The 26,256-nt window shown below is 35.4% G+C and overlaps 1 protein-coding gene across 1 annotated transcript in view; it reads left to right on the forward strand.

Annotated features, from left to right (window-relative positions):
* LOC121739755 overlaps positions 1-26,256 on the forward strand; it is a 134,346-nt gene that overhangs the window by 19,289 nt on the left and 88,801 nt on the right. The window contains exon 2 of the mRNA XM_042132307.1: positions 23,742-23,877. Within this exon, the coding sequence (XP_041988241.1) occupies positions 23,820-23,877 (58 nt within the window). The 5' untranslated portion in view covers positions 23,742-23,819. The remainder of the gene's footprint in view (positions 1-23,741; positions 23,878-26,256) is intronic.

The following is a 26,256-nucleotide window of genomic DNA, read 5'->3' on the forward strand; positions in this document are numbered from 1 at the left end:
GTGTACTGCGCATACACTTGGGCACTATAAAATTACTCCTGCGTAACTGACTTGGTTTCAATAAAACCGGCCACCGTCACCGAAACCGGTGTGAGATTTATTATTATTATTACTACCTTGCAAATTAATTTGTTTATATTACATTTTTTTTTCCTAGACTCGAAGTATTTGACATACTTTCAATTCGATCTGATCTAAATAGCTGGCAAAGAATTTGAACATACTGAAACTAATTTCGTCCAATTACATCGTATTTTGCATTAAATAAATTTCACATTAAAAAGAACTCGTCCACCATAATAAAACTTTTTAAAAGCATGATTCATATTCCATTTTTTCTCGTTAGTGTAAAGTTGGTAAACACACGGGAACCAACTATGCCGTAACACTCTTTGTTCACTCCCCTCCCACCCGTGACCCCTCCTAGATACCTACTCGTATGATATTGAACTATGATAGAAATAGATGCAAATATCGTGTTCTCTCCAGGGACGGCACTGCCACGTAAATATTTTGTAGAATTTTAGCGTTAGTGGTTCGGAAAATCTTTGAAAATTTAGCATAATTTAGAATACACGTCCAAAGGACAATGGAAAATAGGAAGGGATTGAAATCCTACAATTTGTTCGCTGTTCTGCTTGTCTTTCTATCGCTGTCATATAAGTCGCCATGGCTAGACAATACATAAGATTTTTAATTAATAAATAATATTTCGTAATTTTATTTAATATTCTCATCTATATTTAAGTATATAACTTGCTTATTATATCTAGCTTATGTCGACGATCTTTTACTACAGAGCTTTTATGATCCGGCTTAGATTTTTGAAATAAAAAATATTATCATGTCACTAAAACCGAATAATATTTTTACGATCTGTATTATTTCAAAGGAGGATCAAATTGAATTTTGACAAAGAAAGAAAAATCAAGGAAAGTGAAAGCCTTGTAAAATGTTAAAACAACAAAGAAAAGCCTTTTAATATTAATTTTAAAACACATTAGCATTGTTCGCTTCAGATTTTTCTTGTTTATTTATATTAGAGGTAAAACAATTTATTTCCAACTGAAAGGAAGAAAATTTACCTAGAAAATTTACCTGATACATTGAACACAGAATTATTTAATACCAGCTGTTGCCCGCAACTTCGTCCGCGTGAATGTATGTTATTAAAATCGAGATTTAGAAATTTGAACACCCATCTACGATTATTTAATTTGGATATCGTATGCGACATCAGATTTACACTGTAGGTTGTCTAGCATTGTAGTTCTTTCGTCTTGGTAGAAAAAACTTTCCCAGAAGAGAGGTTTATTCAAACATACTGCCTTCGGTCGTACATATTCTACCATTTCTACCTATGTGCTCGAAAGATGCTAGTAACTTAGATCAGTAAAGTTTGACTTTAAAATTTCCATGACCGGTAACCAATTGAGATACGCAGTGGTCAATATCCATCCAGGGTTTGGATAATCGTTTACGAATATTAGGAAAAGTTTTAAAGATCAAACTTTGCTAGAATTGGTAATAATTTTGCCTGTCGTTGTAAATTTCGAGGAGTTCCTTCAATTCCATTACTTATCAAGTCACCGTTTTTAGGGTTCCGTACCCAAAGGGTAAAAACGGGACCCTATTACTAAGACTTCGAGGTCTGTCCGTCTGTCTGTCTCCAGGCTGTATCTCAAGAACCGTTATAGCTAGAGTTCTGAAATTTTAACATATTGTGCATATCTGTTGCCGCTATAACAACAAATACTGAAAACAAAATAAAATCAATATTTAAGGGGGGCTCCGATACAACAAACATGATTTTTTGGACTTTTTTGCTCGATATCAACAGGCAGGCAGTTGAAATCTTCACAGAATCCTTAATTATATGTGTATTTTAATAATTCATAATAAAATTAAAATATAATTAAAATTTAAGGGGGGCTCCCATACAAAAACAAAACTTTTGGCCTATTTTATCTCTATAACGGTACGGAACCCTTCGTGTGCAAGTCCGACTCGCACTTGGCCGATTTATTATAAACATGGTATCAAATTGGGGCAATCTATACAATAAAAAAAGAATTTTGAAAATCTGACCACAAACAGCAAAGTAAATATTAACTCCTCCTTTTATGAAAGTCGGTTAAAAAAAAGTATCTAAGATGTTGACCAGGGATGTCATGTATAATCATGCCAAATTTCATTGAAATCGCTCCAGCGGATTCAGAGATTAGCCTGTGCAAACAGACAAACAGACAGAGAAACAAAAATTAAAAAAACAGTTAAAATATGTTCTATTACTCTTCTAACATGCCCCTGACTCGTTTTTTCAAGTTTATTTTCAATGTAAAAAATTTTACCTCTACGATTTTATTATTTATTTATTATTTATTATAAGTAAAGTAGTAAAGTATATAGATAAATAGGTATAGAAGATAGACTAGATCACCCGGTGGTATCATTTCGGAAAAAGAAATTGACGTTTTTAGTATTTTATTCGCAATTTTTTCATATTTTCTAATCGCCAAACCTTTTCTGGACCTAATTTTTAAGATTTGTTTTGAATTTTTCAAAACAAATCTTAAAAATTAGCCAAATCAGCCGTTCTCGAGTTTTAGCGAGAGTGACAAAATTGAAAATTCATTTTTATTTAAGTATATAGATTTTAACGCAGTTTCATTGAGTCACGTAGTAGCCTTGTCCAAATTACAAAAATATATTATTAGATACGGCTTCGCCCAACCAAAGTCCGAACCCAATAATTACGTCGAATATGGAAATGACAAAGAAATCAATGAAGCAAACATAGCAACAAGGGTCCTATCGAAGAGTAGGTTAAGTTGAAAAAGCCGACAGATGCGAGAAAACCGATTTTTGTTTTAACAGTCCAGTAGAATCAATAGTTTTGACATACTTTGTATGGGCACTATGACTTTGGATAGTTTATTTACAGAGACACAAACTGAAAGCTCTGGTCACCTAATATATAATTTATCTAAATCTATATATTATGTACTATCAGAGAGGTTGATTCCTAGGCAGATGGCGGACCTAAGTAATTTGGTTGCGTTAAAATACAAGCCCATCCGACCGATCACAGCTTACATTGAATTGACAGAAGCCGACCAAATGACGTAGGTCCGTCAACTGCCTAGGAATCAATTTCCTCGATGGTACTAGGTTTCTACCTAATATACAGTACAAAACTAACTGGTTATACATAAGTGAGTGTTTTACATTTATACGTGGGAGAGCCATGCTTCGGCACGAATGGAGAAATACCACGTTCTCACAGAAAACCGGCGTGAAACAGCGCTTGCGCTGTGTTTCGCCGAGTGAGTGAGTTTACCGGAGGCCCAATCCCCTACCCTATTCTTTTCCCTACCCTCCCCTATTCCCTTCCCTTCCCTACCCTCCCGTATTACCCTGTTCCCTCTTAAAAAGCCGGCAACGCACTTTCAGATCTTCTGATGCTGCGAGTGTCCATGGGCGACGGAAGTTGCTTTCCACCAGGTGACCCGTTTGCTCGTTTGCCCCCTTATTTCATAAAAAAAGTGTATTTGTCCCTTATAAAGAAATCACTGTGATAGTAGCAGCGCTGAAAGAGTTACTTTTTACCCGACTACGGCGAAGCAAAAAGGAGGGTTATGATTTGGACCTGTATGTATGTATGTATGTATGTGGGTATGGATGCTCATCTATTCCCTCGTAAATTTAATTAAATTTTATAATGGGTCATTTTTATAGAACGACAAAAGTAACTTCCTTCACGCCTACAAAAACTACCTATACAGGGTGTAACAAAAATAAGTGATAATACTTTAGGGTGTGTACGTGTTCCTTGTAGAGAGTTCCATGTGAAAGTAGCAGCGCTGAAAGACCAAACATTTTTTTCACTTTTGTATGGGGAAACTCGTGACGCTCGGGCACTTGGCCATACAAAAGTTAAAAAAAAATTTCGTCTTTCAGCGCTGCTACTTTCACAGTGAACTCTTTACAAGGAACACGTACACACACTTATTTTTGTTACACACTGTATATTATGCAGTATGCAAATATTAACTTAGTGCATAATCAGTGTCACTACCACCATACAAATCGGATATAAACAGGACGGAGTCGCTAGAATCAGCTCCTCTAGTTATCAAGTAAATGAGTGTCGAAGCCACAGACATACATCAAGATAGATACCGCATGTGTGTGTACTTCGCGTGCCATATCGCATTCCCAAACGACGAACAATGCTCGTCTTTCGAAAGTCTGTTCTTTAGTCTGCTATCAGAGTCGGACGTCAATCGGAATTTTAAAAATGCCTAAATGCGTAAAAGTGCCGTATTGAACAGTAGAAATTCAAATAGAAACGTTGGCCAAGATAATGGGCACGATTCTTATCATCTTACGCCAGTTCTTCTCGGCGGGGTAGTTCCCGAACCGGTGGTAGGCAACGTAGTTTCTTCGTTCGACTTTCAAAAAGTGTATCATGATACACATTTTGAATAAAAAGATATTTTATTTATTTTATCGGTACGTCATAGTAGGTGGGAAAAAAGTGACACGCTCGTTTTCACACAAATGGAGCGACATGCGGTATCTATCTTGATCTGTGTCTGTGGTCGAAGCCGATATCACTTGTGATTGGAAGTGAATAAATATTGCCAATTACAGTAACTAAGGCGCACGAGGGTCGATGAGAGCCCTCGGCAGTGTTTCAGTGAGAATTATGATAAAATATGTCTACTTAATATTAATATCTGCTCACTAATGTTTGGATTATGTGCAGTAAATCACACGGAAACTGTGTAGTGTGTTGTTAATAAAATAAATATTATAATATATAATATATTATTAACAACGCACTATACAAATAACTCTACGATTAGGAAACAGTAATCGTTGAGTAAAATTTTATGCCAGTTTGGTCGAATCTGCCCTTAATATTTGTATCTGACCGGTATACCTCGGCGATACAGTATTTAAATATTTGAAATTTTCGTTGAATTTCGAACCCGCGGCCATTCCGCGCGGCCTTTGACAGGACGTGTCAACTCATCTCCACTACACCTAGCCGAATAGTATCCGTGTTTGCTACGGTTATACAATTTTGTTTCTATACTAAAAGCTTTTTTTCATGTTTCATATAAATTAAGTATATTCCCAACGAAGTACCATATTATAATATTTGTAGTACGTACCTGTTTCTACATGTGCACTAAAGGTAGCAAAATTTTATTTAGTTACTAGCTGTACCGGCAAACGTTTCTTTGCCATATATACAGTGTGTAACAAAAATAAGTGATAATACTTTAGGGTGTGTACGTGTTCCTTGTAGAGAGTTCACTGTGAAAGTAGCAGCGCTGAAAGACGAATTTTTTTTTTCACTTTTGTATGGGCAAGGGCCCGAGCGTCACGAGTTTCCCCATACAAAAGTGAAAAAAATTTTGGTCTTTCAGCGCTGCTACTTTCACAGTGAACTCTCTACAAGGAACACGTACACACCCTAAAGTATTATCACTTATTTTTGTTACACCCTGTAGTATTTCGCCCGTATTATTTTACTGTAGTGACTAAATAAGTATGTCACCATGGCAACGTCTATCGCTATCCCGTCGCACAAACAATAGTCGCCATCAGTCTCGAGTTCTAATAATTTACTATTATTTATTTAACAAATGCACTTATGAATATAATAAGTATTAAGGCGCTGTGGTTGTTGCAACTACGTAAAATGGGTTTTTTAAAACACGTTTTTAGTAAAGGAAATGTCATTATTTAAGTATAAAATAAGTACCGTTTTAAAATTGAGAAAATTTCCTATACTTACGCAAAGGTATATCAGTACACAATTTGAAAAATTCTGCCCGATAGCGCCTTATAACGCCGTTTTTCATAATTAAATCATTTTATGGCTAAATTACACACTTTCTAGAAAAAACAAAAAATGTAGTATATGTGTCGTAACCTAACGTAAACGATTTGATATATTTGATTTGTGTAATACTAAAAACAAAAGGTTTTTACTCCTATTTTCTATTATCAAGGCACGCGGCGAGCGCGTAACAGCCACTGTACAAGGCGCGTGTTATTTTCATGTCCTTAACATCGATATTCGTACTGACAGACATCGACCTGTTTATTTTAGGGACTACTGGGCCTTAAGTACCCAGTAGCCGATTCTCAGAACCACTGAATATGCATATAAAATTTGGTTAAAATCAGTAAAGCCGTTTCGGAGGAGGACGCGGCCTAACATTGTGACACGAGAATTTTATATATTATGAGATATTATTACTTATACTTTCGTTTTAAAACCATCAATAATAAAAATATTCAATTTCTGGATCTTACTTACCTAATATAACATTAAAATTGAAATATTCATAATAACAGAAAAATAAAAATGATTATCTTATATCTTTAAACGAGCAATTCTTGTATATATATATAATTGTATTACTGTAATGTACGTGGGAGAGCCATGCTTCGGCACGAATGGGCCGGCTCGACCGGATAAATACCACGTTCTCGCAGAAAACCGGCGTGAAACAGCGCTTGCGCTGTGTTTCGCCGAGTGAGTGAGTTTACCGGAGGCCCAATCCCCTACCCTATTCCCTTTCCTACCCTCCCCTATTCCCTTCCCTTCCCTACCCTATTACCCTATTCCCTCTTAAAAGGCCGGCAACGCACATGCAGCTCTTCTGATGCTGCGAGTGTCCATGGGCGACGGAAGTTGCTTTCCATCAGGTGACCCGTTTGCTCGTTTGCCCCCTTATTTCATTAAAAAAAAAAATTGGAATCTCGGAATCGGCTCCATCGATTTTCATGAGTATATAGGGGGTTTCGGGGGCGATAAAACGACCTAGCTAGGAATCATTTCTAGAAAATGTCATTTTCATCGTATACCGAGCAAAACTCGGTCAAACAGCTAGTATTAAATTATAAGACAACACGAACTAATTAATTGTAACTGAAAAAAAAAATATGAGTCCAAAAATAACTTAATTACGTATAAATTAAATTATTATTGACTATAAGTCGAGTGTGTCAAACGGCGAAGCAATTATGATATTGTTTCTAATAGCACGTTTGTATTTAATGACTATTGGTTCCCTATCAATTGATATTGAAATTGTTATTCGGTATAATCAAGCTAATATTAGTATTAGGGACCTATCAGAAAGAGAGCGGTCACGCGGGCAAGCGTTCAAACGGGCAGTTTGCGTTCTTTGTGTTGTATTCGTTATAATATAGAGATACTCACACAGAGGGCGATCGCCACGTCGAAATTCCTCCTGTGTAACTGACGGCTCGAACGCAAAATGCGAACGCAGAACGCTTGAACGCGTGACCGCTCTCTGTCTGATAGGCCCCTTAGGTTATAACATTAGTATTTGTGCGTGTAATAATATGATTGATAACCTCTAAAGTAGGTCTTCGGACAGAGTGAGAAGATAGACACCCGAAGTCGACGGTTATTTAGTTATAGTAGATTCGACACCATAAGTTTTTTTAGTCCGCTTTTTCATTTTTCATTTCATTCATATTAAGTAGTATTAAGGTCTATTTTCCATCTCTACCTTTTAGTATGTCAACCGCTGGAGGCGTATCGCGCGAAAACTGTCATTTTTTTCAGGATAAACACTACTCTGTCCTTTTTCTGGATCAAATTATATATCTATACAAAATACCTATACGATTTAAAGTAAATAAGTCACAACTCAGCTGGCAGCTACAGTTTTGCATTCATTATAGTCTGGAAAGAAAATCAAGAATAAAATAAGGACTGTCACTCATACTGGACCACACTTAAGTACTTTTTTTTTAAATTTGCAGTTGAAAAATCTGGGAGCTGTACATGATGCTAACTGAATTAGTTTTGTAACTCTACGTGTTCTAATTTTCATCTTACTTCTCTGAGAATAGAGTCCATTTTTGCGCAAGGAAAAACAGCAACAAGTATTTTTATACAGCGAAGCGGTCATTATAATATTGTGTAATTAGTACCTTTTTGTGAAGCGGAGAGGCCAAAAATTCATAATTAAGTCCCCAGTTGTAATTTATGCAAAATGTGTCATTGTGTCAACGACATTCGCTAACTGTAAAGAGCGACACAAACTGCCTCTTGCGGCACTTAAATCTTAACAGGGAAAATATACGCCATTAAATTACCTGGTCCGTCGTTCGGGGGAAATATAACATTTAGTTAATTAAAGGGAAGGGACTAAGGTTCACTCGGCGTAACTTGGCGGTAGCCCTGTCAAAAATTTGTTATTTTTTGTACAAAGCCGCGAATGACAACATCTGACACCTTTTTGTCAATCGCGGTTTATATAGATAATGAGAAGTTTTTGACAGGGAGTCAATGACCGCTACCGCCAAGTTTCGCCGAGTGAACCTTAGTTATAACAACACTTTTACCACAATAGACAGAACGACCCAGTTGGTCGGCTTTGTTCTCGTTTATACGTTTGACGTGTGACATATCGGCCGGCGCGAGCAGTGACTCACTCAGCCGTTCATAGCATGCTTTTTGATACAATAAGGGGGCAAACGAGGAACCGAATCACCTGATGGAAAGCAACTACCGTCGCACGTGGACACTCGCAAAATTAGAGCGGTACCCGTGCCGATTTGTTAGTTTCTTTGAAGTCGGCCTACTGGTTCGTCCTGTCTATTGTGCTTTTACTCTAGGCACAATTGCGTTCAGCTCATGTACTTTAACTATTTGAATTATCCACGTTGGCAGGAATGATTCAAATATCATAACCCGTTCAATTTTTTTGCCCAGCCACAACAAACAAACTGTACAAAATTATTTCTGGAGCTAACTACTCGAAATAAAATAGTTCGTCCAGTGAAATTTAAAATCAATAAATATTTCACAGAGTTCGGATATAAATAAAACATACGCTTACTTCCAAAGGTAAAGTTACTTTTCGGAAGTCGATATAAGTTCTAACGTGCAAGGTCTCATAAATTCTTAGAGTAAGTTCACGAAAGTTTAAATTTTAGTTCGAGTTCAAATGCTAGACGTATTAAATGTTTGTCCAATCGAAACTGTACCTCGGGGAGTGTGGAGTTCAGGTGGAGTGAGGCTTAATAGATTGGCTACCAAAGATCGTTTCAGTGTAACACGGGCGTACACCTAAGGGCTTTAGTCCACTGCAACTTTTAGTAGCGATGCAGTCGCGCGACTATGAAGCGCACGACTGCATCACTACTAACGCGCGTTAGTCGCATTTGCAACTCCATGAACTCCAAAAGGGGGATGGTGCGGAACCCAGAAAAAAATGGCGGCGTTCTGTGGCTCATTTATTTCATCTAGATGCATTTTAAATTGAAACAAGGGGGCGCTAAAACATAATCTTTTCTGAAAGTGGGCAGTTAGACGAAATAAGTTTGGGAACCCCTGGTTTAGAACTATAGGGATTCAAAACGCTCGGTTTCGTGGATTTGCAAAGCCGGAAGGAAGTACGTAAAAAAATTTAAGAAAAAAAGTTATTAAATGTTTTGCCCTCACAAACGAGTTCAGAGTCAATAAACTTTAAGGTGGTTTGCCGAACATTTCCGGCTGTTTGTGAGCCCGCAAACCAAGATAATCTTGTAGTAAACATTGCAAGGAACAAACTAAAAAAAATAATCATGTTACGTAATGAGGGCAAAATGACCTCCCTCATCACACACTTGAAAAGGCTTGCCTGAGTCTTTTCCGGCCAAAAAAATTAGAATGCGTAATTTTTTTCCTGAAAGGTAAAGAAATTTCCTATTGAATACACTTTAGAGTTTAGGCAAACCAGTGCACATGGTGAGGGAAATATTTATTCACTTTTTTCCTGAATTTTTTTACGTACTTCCAGCTTTGCAAAACCACGTAAACCGAGCGTTTCAAGTTCCTATTTTCATCAAGAAAATCCATGCACGCTATGAAGGTACTTTTGAGATTGACAGCTCTCGGACCAAAACGATTTATTTAAATAGCGGCGCGGTACGCTATCAATTACATACGAGTATATATTATATTAAATGCTTTTAATCGTGCCGCCGCATATTAAATAGTCGTTCTATAACGTTTACTTCACCAATCACCGCACGGTTTCTGCAAGGGAAACGCGTGGTTTTTGCTGTGTCTGAACTTCCTCTAAGGATTGTATCACACCTGTACATTGCACTATGACATAAATTAGTTAATTCATAAGTTGATGGTGGACCTTCGTTATTTGATCCACTCTTCGATTTCCCTGTAGGTTTGCGAGATCCATAGCCAATTTATTTCGATTTCGGTTACCGATTGACAAATCTGACTGTGTATTTTAAGGCCTGTATTCACTTTGATTAGTGATAAGTGCAGGTGATTAGTAATCAGGAGACTTACGTGTGGACAGTGACTGATTAGTGCAAGTGCTTTAATTTCTCCTAATCACTAATCACATATACTAATCACCTGCACTCGCACTAATTAATAGATTAGGAGGTCACGACATTTTTGGTAACGATATCCAAAATGACTTATTTTAGATTGACAAGATAAAGAGCAACTCTCTGATGCCAAATATGTCGGTCTGCCTGAGTAAAGTGGTTGCGTTCTCTGTATAGGGCGCCTGAAAACCCAGTTATCATGACCAAAAAAAAATGATAAGGTAAATGGCTGAGTAAGTTATACCACAGAATATATATTAGTAGTACCAACAGGAGTCTCACTAGAAAACCCGTTTAAAGAAATAACGACTCATGTTACGATTCTATTAAGTTCAAATTCCGACCGCGCAGTGCTAGGTGCCTACAATTATATTCACCTACATGTCCGCTCTCTGTCTATCGCATAACTCGTACCTTTTCTGACGAAATCAAGGTTTTCGCCTTTTAGAAAACAAAATATTCTTTTTTAATTACTATTGGTATGAATAGCAAACCTTTTTATAGTAATATACAATTTTAGTAACCCAACCTATATTTTATAGTAGTTTTATATATTCGATTATAGTGTAAGAAACTTTTACAATTTAAACATAGTAACTTGTGTTTATTTCTGTGTAGTTTGTGCGTTTCTTTGTATGAAATTGGTTTATTTGCTATGTTTGTATAGTTTTTATCTACTTTTTATATTTAAATACCTTATTCAAATACATATTTCATTGGCCTTTCCTTATTGTTCATTTTTATAAGATTTATAACGATTTTGTCACAGCGGTTAAATCAGTACCATGAATAAAATTCCTCTATGATCAGTAAACAGTAGATACCACGAAAAATCTTGCGCGTGCGTCACCGCTCGCTTGTGAGTCCCTACTGATTGGCCACCCGCCGGTGGTACTTACAGTTCGATACCTATTCTCGCGAGTGGGACAGGCCTGGTTTTACTAGAGATCACCCAATGGTCGAAATTCGACCTTACTTGCAACTACATTAGGACTACTACCTATATTTTGTAAAAAATATTGACTTCATCATAGTTTTTTTCAATTCTTGTCTCTGGGACTCAGCTGATCTCAGACTGGCCGTTTAAACATTGTCTAATAGTATCTAAAATTAAATAAAAAAAAACAATAATCCATTTTCAATTTGTCAACTTGTTGTCAACAGACTTCAACCATAAATAAAAGAGTATAATTCGTATGTATAGGCTTGTCACTCAAAAATCTGTCATTTTTCCTAGTAGTAGTGTCGTAGTGTGTGTAACGTTTTATTTGTTAAAAATATATATGATAAAAGCATTATTTTAAAATAATATTAGCTCGATGCACTCCTTCAACATATAAACTATAACTGTGCGAAATTTCATGCACCTACGTTTCCCCATTTTTCGTAAAAAGGGTTACAAAGTTTTTCTCTCACGTATTAATATATAGATTAGGTAAGTACTGATTGCTCTCATATCAGTAGCGTAAAAACTGACCAAATATTCGGTTGCGTTATGAAGCAACGAGCGTTCAAACGTGACTTATTGTGACCAAAAAAAATGATCAGGTAAATGGCTGAAAATTACAAATCGTAAACTGTCCGTACGTACTAGATCAGAGAGTTGCTCTTTATCTTGTCAATGCAATGTCACGGACGTAAAAAAAGTACGGACGTAACCTTCTCTAATCACGAGTGAAGCCTAGTTATGGCCGCCCGTGTAGGACGTGTGCGTGATATGAGGGTTGCCATATAAATCATAAATTTCCCTACTTTTAAATTTTGTAAACTCAGACAAGTTAAATGTATTTTTTATACTCAAACATATTTTTATGTTTTTTTCGCTTCAGAAATGTAAGCGGTTGTTAAAGATGTCATAATGAAAATATTATTTTTATGACACTATAGATAGAAAAAAAAAACACATATTACGTACGGAGAAGTATATTATTTACATAACATTATTAGTAATAATGATTATGTACAAACATTTACAATAATAAAATTATTACTAGCTATTTGACCGAGCTTTGCTCGGTATTCGATAAAACACGAATAAAATGTCATTTTCTAAAAATAATTCCTAGCTAGACAGATTTATCGCCCCCGAAACCTATATAAGAAACCTGTATACGAAAAGATATAAGATACTTAAGTCCCGTAACCCGTACCTATCTTCAAACAATCAAGTAATGTTAAATAAATAATGGCTTGTCAAATCAGTTAACGGCCTGTTAGAGCTATCGAGAGTTCTACCATGCGCTAACGTCAAATCAAATCACCTAACATGGTGTTAAATTTATTCCTGGTCTAGAGGTCCATTCAATATTTTCATTCCTACTAGGTCTCAATGACGCTCGGGTGACTACACCAATAGCACCTTCCCTCCCCTACTACTGAAGGAAATCTAAGACAACAATTTTATCTATGGACGCTTCACACCACGTCAGTCTGACCCCGTGCTAAGTACCTGAAGGACTTGTGTTACGGGTACCAGACAACGGATATATATTTAATACTGTTATACTATACATTTTATATTTAAGATTTTTATTATATGATACACATATTTAATACACACCCATGACCCAGGACCTTTGAAAACTTTTTGTTCCGTCGGCAGGATTCGAACCCGCGACCCCCGGCTTGAGCGACCGACAGCCCACCCACTGAGCCACAGAGGTCGTCAAACAACAGTTATATCCACTTTTGTAAATTAAGAAATTAATAGGGGTGTAGACTATTTTTAGGAAATATATTTATTTTACAGATGTACCATCAAGGAAGTTGATTCCTATGCAACTGACAGACCAACGTTATTTGGTCGAATACTTATGTCAATTCAATGTTAATTGTGATCTGTCAGCTGGGTTTGACGTAACGCAACCAAACTACTTATGTCCCCGATTTGCATAGGAATCAACTTCTCTGATAGTACATAAGTATTTTGATACACCTAAAAATATGTATAAAAAATAAATACACTCTTATTTCAATTAAAAAAATCACTTATTAAATATAAAAAATATTATAAAGTTATTAAGTAAAATATGTCCATTTTCGGTAATTCTATAATACAAACTGTCAAAAAAACAATAATTTGTATTAGATTTCGTTTACTGTCTACACCCCTATTATTGTATTCCTGCCTAATTACTGGTCAATAGTATGCTAAATACTTACATGACACTAATAAAAGACAATAAAATTAATTATTTGATTATCTAAAAATAATTTAAAATTTTCCCCGGTTTGGGGAAAATTTCCCCACTTTGTTATGGACATTACTGACCTGTTGAAGTTGAATTAATATTTACATTATTTTATCAAAATACTTTAAAAATATGTTATCTTACCTATGAAATATTATTCCTTGATGTTTTTTGTGTAAGGTTGTATTGTTCTTGCACCATTTTACAACACAAGATGGCATATTTATTTTTATTTATGAATGACAAAGATGTGTCACCGCGATGCAGTCTAATTGTGTAATGGCGGTACGATCGGCTTATTACAGTGCGAGTGTGCGTGCAAGATGTGTACATATGATCGCCTGGGCTTATTAAGGGTGCTTCACTCATTTCATAATGGCGATCCGTCCGTATTTTTTTTACGTCCGTGTGCAATGTAAGTCATTTTGGATATCGTTACCAAAAATGTCGTGACCTCCCGTAACATAAAGGGAATACAGGCCCTTTAATATGATTTTAATTGAAACAGTGTTCCAAATATTTGACAGACTGTCATTCTAGTACACTGAAATAACAAATACAAAAAAACAGTCCAAAAACATAAATTGAAGAAGTCTTAAAGTAAAACTATTAAATTCCTCGGAACTATAATGAAAGTTTTATCAAAAGATGCACGCCTCTACAATATTAATTAGTCCACGGAACGGAACCGACCAATTTTAATGCAAACTAAAACAAAATTGGTTTCAAAGTTAACATCGAACAATAAATCATTTTAAAGCGTTTTATACCGGAACAATAGTATGTATATCGAGCGAAGTCCAGTTCCGATATCATCTTGAGGGTAAGGCCAAATTAGCCTCGAAGAAGCTTGGCGTTCTTAACAGAGCGAGACAGTACTTCAGTCCGGACCAACGCCTACAACTCTACAAGGCGCAGGTTCGGCCTCATATGGAATATTGTTCTCATCTCTGGGCAGGGGCGCCAAAATACCAACTGCTCCCTCTGGATCGTATCCAACGAAGGGCTGCTCGAATTGTTGACTGCCATAGTGTTTCAAACAGCTTGGACCCCCTGGAATTACGCCGAGATGTTGCTTCACTCTGCATCCTCTATCGGTTGTATCACGGGGAGTGCTCTGAGGAATTGTTCGGAATCATACCACCTGCAACTTTTCGCTATCGTCCCACGCGAAAAACATACCATCCTCATCACCTTGATGAGTGGCAGTCTTCCACAGTGCGTTTTTCGCGTAACTTTCTGCCGCGCACTGTAAAACTCTGGAATGAACTGTCACCAGCAGTATTTCCGGACCGATACGACCTGCAAACCTTCAAGAAAAGAGCGTATACCCTCTTAAAAGGCCGGCAACGCACCTGCAGCTCTTCTGATGTTGCGAGTGTCCATGGGCGACGGTAGTTGCTTACCATCAGGTGACCCGTTTGCTCGTTTGCCCCCTTATTTAATAAAAAAAAAAAATGTATTAGCGATATTACGGAACCCTATATTTTATTTTTCAATTATCGGTTTTATAATTATCGTGAAACTGTTTCAGGCTGATAGTGTACCAACTATGTCCTAGATGTTGCCCGCAAGTTCATTGCTACGAAATTTTTCATGGGGTACACTCTTCTAGGATAAAACTATTAATGATAACGTGAACCTTGTCAATTTTTATTTAAGAGAGCGACTAACCCAAAATTGTCGATTTTATAATTCATTTTTATACTTGAAAATAAGCCTGGAATTGTTTCATTTTCTAAACATAGATACTACATTATTATTTTTTTAAGAACTTGATCTGAGCGAAAACACGATATCTTAAAATTTTCACGATAGAAAAAAATCACAAAGATGCATCTAATTTTCACGAATATTTCATATATTGCCAAAACCGTGCATTAAATTAAGTTAATATTTTAACACATTCTATAAAATTCGATCATTGAGACACTCACCTGGCGGATTTTTAAAATGTTGTATATATATATTAATTATCGAGTTATTAAGAAGAAACTAACTTATCGATGATTCCTCGTCGTCCTTTTTAACCTGGCATATGAAAGACGGGCGTCAGTGTGAAAAGAGAACGACGATGTTTGATTTTTTGGGTTAGTCGCCCTCTTTATTAAAGATTTTTTTTGTTCAGAAAAACAAGGTAAATAAAACACACTTTTGCTCGCATAATAGTTTAGATGTTGTTAAAATATGTAAAACTCTAATGTTGGAAAAAAGAGGTTTAATATGTATTTGGATTACATTTGGCTTTTTATAAGATTTTATTTTGGATGTTATTCCCCAATATTATTTCATTTCGAGTATATGAATTTTATTAAAATGAATAACATTTACGAGATTCAAATAATAAATCAAAGGACTGTAGACATTGTGAAGGCTTTACTAAGCTTAATCATAATATAATTCTGAATAAAATAATCCGAATTATTCTGAAGACATTCCTTTTTAAGTCAAGGATGGGTAATCTACGAGGAAATCTGCTTTGGTAATTTGTCAAATGTCATTTACTGGCGTTCTTACCTTGTGATATTCAATTATGTACTAGATTTTTACATGACGTACTTCAGCTGTAGAGGCTTGGGAAAAAGTAATCCTTTATTTGGGACTGAAAACTTTTGCGTTTTTAACGCACTTTTATTAGCTTGGGCTGTATGTATGTAACGGAATTATGATACCTATCTCCAGGAGTCTAATTAATTGGAAACTATGCAATAATTTGTACTTTTTAAAACTTAATTTTTTTTAACAAATAACGTGTTTTTTTTATTTTTTTTAACTATTAAAATATTGTTTATAAGAATTTCAAAAATTAATAAAGTTCGAAACTAAAAATCGTGAAAAATAACAAAAGAAACCGGACAAGTTTTCCCAGAAACACAGCTCTACGTATTCTCCATACAAAATAGCGTGTGAGGGTAGTTAGGGGACGTATTTATTCACTTGCACCAGACACGTACTCCGAATAGTGCATCTTGAATAGGATTTTTGTTCCTCAATTCGAGACGAGATTTAAACGCGACTTAAACTGCCCCGGACTGAATGTGAATAAAATATGGCTCGCTTTCACTGGCTTAGCAAGTAGAAAGATGTTTCTCACAAAAGTCGAAAACGTCATTTCTTGTAAAAGGGTACAGAAAGTTTTTAATTTATTTTGTTTATTCCTAAATTTTTAATAAGAATTTTATTTAAATATGTAGTAGCTGTCTAGTTTTACTGACTTATTAATCACTAAAACCATACATTCACTACATAAAATATATTATCTTATATCTTTAAACGAGCAATTCTTGTATATATATTATATATTTATAATTGGAATCTCGGAATCGGCTTCAACGATTTTCATGAGATTTAGTATATATGGGGTTTCGGGGGCGACAAATCGATCTAGCTAGGAATTATTTTCAGAAAATGTAATTTTCATCGAATACCGAGCAAAGCTCGGTCAAATATTTTGACGACCTGTGCCTCAGTGGTGAGCGCGTCGGTAGCTCTAGCTACCGACGCGCGTTCGAATCCCGCCGACGGAACAAAAATATAATAATATATGTTCCCGGGTCTGGATGTGTATTAAATATGTGTATGATATAATAAAAATCTTAAATATATGTATAGTATAAAAGTATTAAATATATTTCCGTTGTCCGTCCGTACCTGTAACACAAGTCCTTTAGGTACTTAGCACGGGGCCAGACTGATGTGGTGTGAAGCGTCCATAGATATTATAAATAGCTAGTTTGAAAAAAATATACTACTACATAAATAAAATATAAAAAAGTTAGAATGCTAATTTACTGATTCCCCCTTCCCAGCCTTTAATTACTGAAAAATAAAAGTATCAATTATTTTATTTCAGGGTTCTCGTTATTTAGATTTCATTGATATTTAGAATTCACCGATTTTGTAACGACACATTGACCCACACACTGACACACTGATGATCATCAAAATGTTTGGCTACTTTCTCAAGTGCGAGAAAGCTGAAATTTGGCATCTAATCTAAGTTTAGAATACAACCAACAAACCCCATCCCCTAAAATGGGGGGGGGGGGGGGGGTGTATAAGGGACTTTCACCAATTTTATGAATTAGGACATGATAGTTTACACGGGACTGTGGACAGTAACTAAAAAACCTTTAAAGAAGTACTTACGAGAACCAACTTACAAAAAGAACTGAAGTCGCATCAAAAACATTTCTTGTAAAGTGTTGCCGAGACGACCACAATATAAGGCTTTCCCTACAAGGTGTTAAAGATATAAGATCTCATGTACAGTCAAGCTTCTGATTCTACACGAAATAACTCTACTGACCCTAACTTAAACAAATTCTACATATCGGTAACCATGTATGGCTCGGCTGTTTCGTTACTAACTTCAGATCAGAAACTAAATATTCGCATCACCTCCGCGACGGTAGCGAAACGGCGAAGTCATACATATTTACTGGTATGTAGAATTTGTTTAAGTTATGATCAATAGAGTTAGGCCGCGTAGAATCAGAAGCTTGCCTCTACATGAGATCTTATATCTTTTTCACAGGGTAAACCTTAATATGTGATCGTCTTGGCAACATTTTACAAGAAATGTTTTTTGTGGGAATACATTTATTTCTATGTAATAACAAATACTAAAACCCTGTAATTATAGTGGTTGGCACGCCAGACCCAGGTACGGCATTACAAGCTAATCTCGGTGCCAGTCGAGGCTGTCACTGGCACGCGTGGCTCGCAAATTGGCACACTCCAACCTTTTATTGCCAACTAAATCTAGGCTTTTATAAATTTACGATAAAAGTTTTTTACGATTTTCTACATTTTGCTATTATATTTTAGATATTATACGGATTTTTTTATTAAAACTACCTGAATGTGTTTAGACAATAGTTAGTGTCTACACACACTAGGCCGAAAATACGCGGCCGAAGTTCGGCATAATTATGTATGCAATGTATTTTAAATTACTAATGACACACCATGCCAAAATTACGTCGCGTTATATTGTATGCGTAGCGCCGCATTGCTGGCGTAATCATGCCGAACTTCGGCAGCGTATTTTCGGCCTAGTGTGTTTAGACTTTAGACACTCATTATAGTTGACACAGCGCAGTTTGTGACCATAACAATTATTGTGGTAAGCACTATTTTCGTATCCGTAGATCAATTTTTTCCCCTTTTTTATAATAATTTGCTTAGAAATTGACGACAAATAATAATTAGACATATCTTATATCTTTAACACTAGAAAGACCGGAATTCTGAACTTCCTAGAAAGACCAAGAGTGGTCAAATGACCCATCGTATGTTTTTACATTTTTTTGTGTGTCTATTTTGCTTTTGAATTTTATTGACCATGTAATTATTTATAAATGTAACTAAATTAAATTATAGAATAAATATTCAAGAAAATTATTTAAAAAAATAATTTTATAGACCAGCTGCTGATATAATGGACATTATAACGACTCCACAAGATTTATTGGTTTTGTTCCTGATTTTTGAGCATAAAACACCGTTTTTTTCAGATTTTATATTTTCTCATTTTAGCAATAGAATGGTAAAGTTACTCTTACGTACAATAATTCACATTTAGAAGCCATGAACATCTTGATGAAAATACCCTAGTGGAGGACAAATCTATTATTTTTTCGTGTCGTATTTTTGGTCACAATATAAAAATCTTTTATCACTAAAGCTAAAAAAGTACAAAAAAATATGCTTTAGAAATGAAATATACTTCAATTTAGCATAAATATAACAATTTTTATCATATTTTCATAGAACTACAATTCGCAACCTTTAGTTTGTTATTTGCTTCGTTTGTGTAGGTAAAACAAAAAATAAAATTAACTCAGCATAAATATTTCATGGAAATTCGAACTACTAATAAACCCTGGCTATGTTAGGTCAACTTAGACAATAATACTATGAAAATTGACACAGATTTTTGTAGTACCGTTGATAATTTTCAAAAAACAGGGTTTCATTAGGCAAAAAACTTGAAATACATTACAATATCAAAACAGGCAAGGCAAAATGTTTTGTTTGTGCAAAATACTATATTTGTCAATATATTACCATTATCTTTATATATAAAAATGTCAAATTTTGGACCATTTATGTAAATAAAAGTATTTATCCCACTTTTGTCCTATGAGTCATTGACAAGTCTATTTCAGTCGAGTTTTTTATAAATTTTAAATCAAATTTCAAATACAATACATAAACAAAACATGACAATAATAAAAAATTTGAAAGAAAAATAAAACTGGCAAGAAAAACCCACTTTCTTTACAAATCTTATTCAAGCGGTCAATTGACCGCTACGGTGTTTCTAGGTAGGTTGTTATTTAAAACTTTTAATTATTGAGAAATAATTAAAAACACGTTAGCACAATATAAACAATCGTAAATTATTAAATGTCACGAGAGAAAAACGAATTTCATGCAACGGTAACAAAAATGTAGCAAATTAAAAACGAAAATGCGGTCATTTGACCGCTCCGGTCTTTCTAGTGTTAAACGAGCAATTCTTGTATATACATAAATATATAATTGGAATCTCGGAATCGGCTCCAACGATATTCATGAAATTTAGTATATAGGGGGTTTCGGGGGCGATAAATCGATCTAGCTAGGAATCATTTTTAGAAAATGTCATTTTATTCGTGTTTCATCGAATACCGAGCAAAGCTCGGTCAAATAGCTAGTGACAACATTAAGTATACAACAATAATTGAAGATGTGAAGGGATAAACTGGGTACTTATACAATAATTTAAGAATATTAATTGTCGTTTTGCTTTTGCATAAATAGTGGCCTTAGAACAAGGAAAATAATTTGAAATCAAAAAAAATGTTGTTTTGATATACTATACTATACAGTATATTATATGTATGTACTATTCAGTATATTATATAGCCAGTTAAATTAGCTAGATGAAATAGGTGAGTTACTAGGTTTGTTCAAATTATAAGGGGAAAAACTACGAATAATAAAAACTAAGGAACGTTACTCCGATACTATTACCGTTTTAAATTTGGTTCATTTCAAACTGTCATGTAACGTCAGCCTGATACCGCCAGAGTAGACAGAATGATAGAGTATGCCGACTTAGAACTGATGTTGAAATTTTTAAATTTGACGTATTATGATGAAAATCGTCGCTAGGGTTGTTAACTTGTCACCTACGAATTTAAAAATATGACATATTCGATGGACGTGTTCCTCTTTGGTCGTATTGTTGTTTGTGTTTTGGCACATGTGATTAAAATCGTCAGAATCCAATTTTGAAATCTTTATTTTAAATATTTAAAAATAAATTACATCAGCCAGCGCGAGGCACAATCCGTTCATAATCCTAGTGAAACCCGACGAATTTGACAGATATTGAAACCTGTCCGTTTCTTTGCAGTCGAACTACTGTAGCGCTAGCACGGTGACCAGCGGAAATGCGAAAGTATGGACAAACTGTGGAAATAAATCTAAGGTGCCGTTCCGATCTTTTTTCGTTCCGAAAAATTCAATTAAAATGCCACTTTATGACAGACTATAGTCACAAACTGTGGAGATAAACTTAAGGTGCCGTTCCGATCTTTTTTAGTTCCGAATAATTCAATTAAAAAGCCACTTTATGACAGACTATAGTTCTAAAAATTCAAATAATATCCTACATTATGACATATACTATAGAGTGTCATAAAGTGGCATTTTAATTGAAGTTTTCGGAATGAAAATAGATCGGAACGGCACCTTAGGTTTATTTCCACAGTTTGTCCATACTTTCGCATTTCCGCTGGTCGCCGTGCTAACACTACTGGTAGTTACTCGTATGTCTATTGTGATACCGCTGAAGGCCACCTAAATATTGCAAATGTATTGAAAATGTGTGCACGTTTTTGACAAGTATTGTAGAACATGTTTTTTGACGGACTTACTTTTCCTTAATTTTTGTTATTCGTAGGGGAAAAACAAGTAGGTAATTATTGTCCTTATGTTATAAAATATTCACCACTTCATCCACTTACGTCTTCAATTATTATGAGTTAGAGGGCCCCTAGACGATCAATGTTGGGACGCAATATTACGCATTGCACAAGTTTAATGGCATTTGGCCGTCTAGGGTTTATATTGAACGCGCCCTTTCAATCTTATTGTCAAAATAAATTGTTCAATAAATATTGTTCAATGTTATTGTAGACCTACAATTTGAATGGAAAATTCTCGTTCATTTTTTCTAAGCGCCAAATCAAATAACTGTCAAAAGCTTACCTATTTAATTATCTTTACCCTTGTGTTTCCTTTTATTTTCGTCCGTAGAATCAGATTTGATCAGCTTGTTAGTATTGGATAACATGTTTGGGAAGCGTGAACAAATACACAGGGCTGTTTACTTTACTTATACGGCATGGGTTTTAAGGACATGTACTATCAGAGAAGTTTATTCATAGGCATATGGGAAACCAACGCGATTTAGTTGCGTTATGTCAAACCCAGCCGACAGTTATTCACAATTAACACTGAACTGACGTAATCCGACCAAATGACGTAGTACGACGACGTGTAGGTCTGTCAAAATTAATGAACAAATCGGTTCACTCATGTGTAAATTAGTTCAACCACGTCTGCAATCGTTGTGGTTGATATTTTTAATTGTTCAAACTTTTGGGTGGTCGAGCAGTTTGTCTAATGTCTATGTTGTACGTACGCGATCCAGTACTGCTCAAAATGTAATAAACATGTCGTGTGATAACTTTGAAAAAGACACGAAATTAGTCCGACTTGAATCATGAAAAGCCTATAGAGACCACTAGCAAGACCACATCAGAAGCGACGTATAAAAAACAAATCGAAAAAAGCACATTTTATTAACAAAGAAAACAATAAAAGAAAATGTCCTTAGAAATAAAGGGAGAAGGTGAATTTTAAAAATGTTTACTCTAATAAGAGTATTTCCTAAGGAACAGCTTGCCAATAAGGCAGCCCCCAGGCTTGTAGCGATGCAATAATTGTAAATAAGAAAATACCATTTTCCAACGCCATTTATGTCAGCCGTAGAATAAAATGTACTTTTACTTTTTCACAAACCCAGAAACAATATGCTCAGGTTTATTATAATACAATATGTATCTTATCATCATTAAAATATTTATTTAATCATTACTATCCACATATAAGTTATGATTATAATATAGATAATATTATTTAAACAGTTATAAGCAAAAAATATTTTGTTTGTTTTTCAATTTTAAACCCCGACAACACTCGTAACAGAGGACGTGTCCGTCTGTTTGTCTGTCTGTCTGTGTACTATCAGAGAAGTTGATTCCTAGGTCCCCCACCTACATAGTTTGGTCGCGTTTTGAATTTTAACATAGAATCGGTTGGTCTGTCAACTGCCTAAGAATAAATTTCCTCGATGGTACATTGCAGCATCTAAACGGGTAGGTAGACTGATTTGGATCTAGTTTTTTTTTTGTTCAAAAGCTGACTCGATCGAGTGTTCTTAGTCATAAATTATAATTCATAAGCATTATATTGCTTACTGCTACAATATAAATATTTTATTAATTTATATAAATAATAATTATGTAGTTCATTGAAAGATTGACGGCACTTGTGTCAATTTTGTTAATACGGTTCTCTACAGCTAACGATGAATAATAAATAGTTTTTATTATTCGTAGACAGCAAATAATTAAAATCAAATAGACAATAATTGCTGTCATTTACAGTTTATTGTGACGTTATTACTTAAGCTTACATTAATTAATTTTATTTCAATTAAGTAATAATTGTGTGACGATTTTGGATGATAATGAAGCAAATGTATTACAATACTATGTAGGCATCACAATTTCTACAACTATGGTCCAAACCACGATGTGGGACACAAGACTTCTAATTGTTAAAAATTGTAAAAAACATCATGAAAATTATGTGCCTTATCTCACGATTTTTAATATAGTCAAAACTATACGGGTCTCATGGTCTGGACCATGGGGGTGCACCTAATCTAATAACGTCATTTCATGTTTGTTATAGTATAAGTAGGACCCGGTATTCCTATACGTTCGTTTGAATCTCAAAACGGTTTCGTGGTCGAGACCCAGGTTGCAATACGAAGTTTATACGGTATTTTTTTTTCCGCAGGTCACCTCGCCCGGAAGAATTATGTGCTTCTTCAGCATAATAGTCATAATATTTGACTGCTACGCGTAAAGTGCGACCATGAGGTGGCGTGCTGCAAAATGGTTTCTAATATACCTCGCCAGCGGATGTTTATTGGGTAAGTTGCTTGATTCCCTTTTTTTTCTAGGCTCGGCTGTCCCACCGCTGGGCAAAAGTCTCCCCCACAAGGTCCAATTTACTGCTAAATAGCATTTATTTAACATTTTGGAACGAAGTTCCTTATCGCACGTTTGGCGTAAATCTGAAGGCTAGACCTTGATTTTACCTCGACACTTTTTTATTAGTTCCTGTATGTTAGGGGCAGAGGGCATTGATAGTAAGTATCCCTGTGCGTCAACTAGATCGTCGCCCATGGACACTCTCAGCATCAGAAGAGCTGCAGGTGCGTTGCCGGCCGTTTAAGAGGGAGTAGGGTAAACGGGAGGGTAGGTAAGGGGAGGGAATTGCGGAGGGAAGGGAAGGGAATAGGGTAGGGGATTGGGCCTCCGGTAAACTCACTCACTCAGCGAAACACAGAGCAAGCGCTGTTTCTCGCCGGTTTTCTGTGAGAACGTGGTATTTCTCCGGTCGATTAGTGCTGAAGCAAGGTTGTCCCACGTCGTATTCAAATAATTGCGATTGTAAACGAATCCCCATTAAGGAAAACATTTTTGCGGAATATTTTTACTGTCGGCTCCTGGAAATTTTCCTTATACTGTCTGTCAATATCGCTGATGAGATGTAATTAAGTTTCCTGTCAAATGTGGGACACAAGACGGGGGTAGTCAATGATGCGTAGCTTCATAGTATACTGATTGTAAAATATTTTGTTTCCGGGTCACGAAATAGAACATTGACGTTCTTCAGAAATGTCATCGGAAAGTCTCACGTACATTCTTTTGAGTGTAAATATACTTCTACTAGCTGTCCCGGCAATTGGTATGAAAAATAGATGTTGGCAATTTTGGTATGAAAAATAGATGTTGGCCGATTCTCAGACCTACTCAATACGCTCACAAAATTTCATGAGAATCGGTCAAGCCGTTTCGGAGGAGTACGGGAACGAACATTGTGACACGAGAATTTTGTATATAAGATTTATTAACTAGCTGACCCTGCAAACATTGTTATGCTCTTTATGTTACTTGGGGTATTAAAAAGAGACTAAAAATACTGTCCGCAAATTCGTTAAGCTGAAATCGGTTTACCGCGAAAACCTTACATTTTCCAGAAAAGAAACTACACTTTGTCCTTTGCCAGAACTCATAGTATCTCTTTGCCTGATTTCATTAAAATCGGTCCAACTAGTCAGACAAAATTAAATTACAGTGTAAGTATTCTAGGCAAAAAACATCTCTGGCGGAATTTATAAGTACAAAAATCTCTAAAACTTGTCAACAAAGCCAAATTCATCAGCGAAGGACCAAAACAATTTGTTTGCAGACGTCACTTCTCAAGTTAATCAGCTAACTTTTCGGCCTTTGGGAACTCTTCAAATTATAAATTATGATACAGGCTCACGTATTACGACATACGAAAATTCGCCTCTCGACGTCATGCTTAAATTAATTTTTGCCTTCCATTAATCATTTAGTCCTACTCCCTCATACGCTTCCGGATAAGATCGGATTAAAAATTCAGGATGAAATATCATTTTTGGTTAAAATCCTATTAATAATATAAATGCAAAAGTGTGTCTTTGATACGGAAAAATGCACGGTTACCACGTGATAAGCAAATATCGACGCAACGGAGTTGTGGGTGTCATCTTATTGTTACTAACAATCATGAAGTGCTACACTTGTAAACAAAAATCCATGCGGCTGCTTTGCAAATTTAAAATTCTTATCTAACGTAAGAAATTCCATTAGAAATAAAAATGTGTTTAAAAATTTAATTTAAATCTCAGGTCAATAAAAGTAGTAGGTAAAACATTTTAAAGTTTGCAATTTAAGCAGCTATGTAGTCCAACCACATGTTTTGCGTGTGTATCAGTTTGCCGCAAGATGTAAGCGAAGCGGAAATTAAGTGTTTTGGAAGCGAATTAGAGGCTAATGTTAACCGACCTTAACTCCGAACTTGCTTTGAACTTACGTGTGGAGGCATTAGTGGTTTACGTCGATTTTATTCAAGTTTCTCGTTTAAGTGATTGTAATTATAAGTATCTTCATATTATACGTTAAAATTGAAAAGATCAACAATATAGCACTGAAATAGAAACGGGTATAGCGTATCACCTTGTGATACTCCTACAAACATTTGACTAAATACAATACAGCAATTAAATTAATTGTTACTAAATAAGTTACCTTATGAAATTTGTTACTAAAATTAGCAGTTTTAATATTAGTAAAAATAACGTGTATTGTAGTGCCTTTATTAACGTACATAATAAGATAACGACAAGAAACCACATTATCCAATTCAGAGTCGCTCATAGTTTTCATTTAATATTTTTTCCCGCGAGAAATGGAGCACGGCCAAGCTTTGTCCACAC

This window comes from Aricia agestis, chromosome 2 (assembly GCF_905147365.1).
Source record: "Aricia agestis chromosome 2, ilAriAges1.1, whole genome shotgun sequence".
NCBI classification, from domain to species: Eukaryota; Metazoa; Arthropoda; class Insecta; order Lepidoptera; family Lycaenidae; genus Aricia; species Aricia agestis.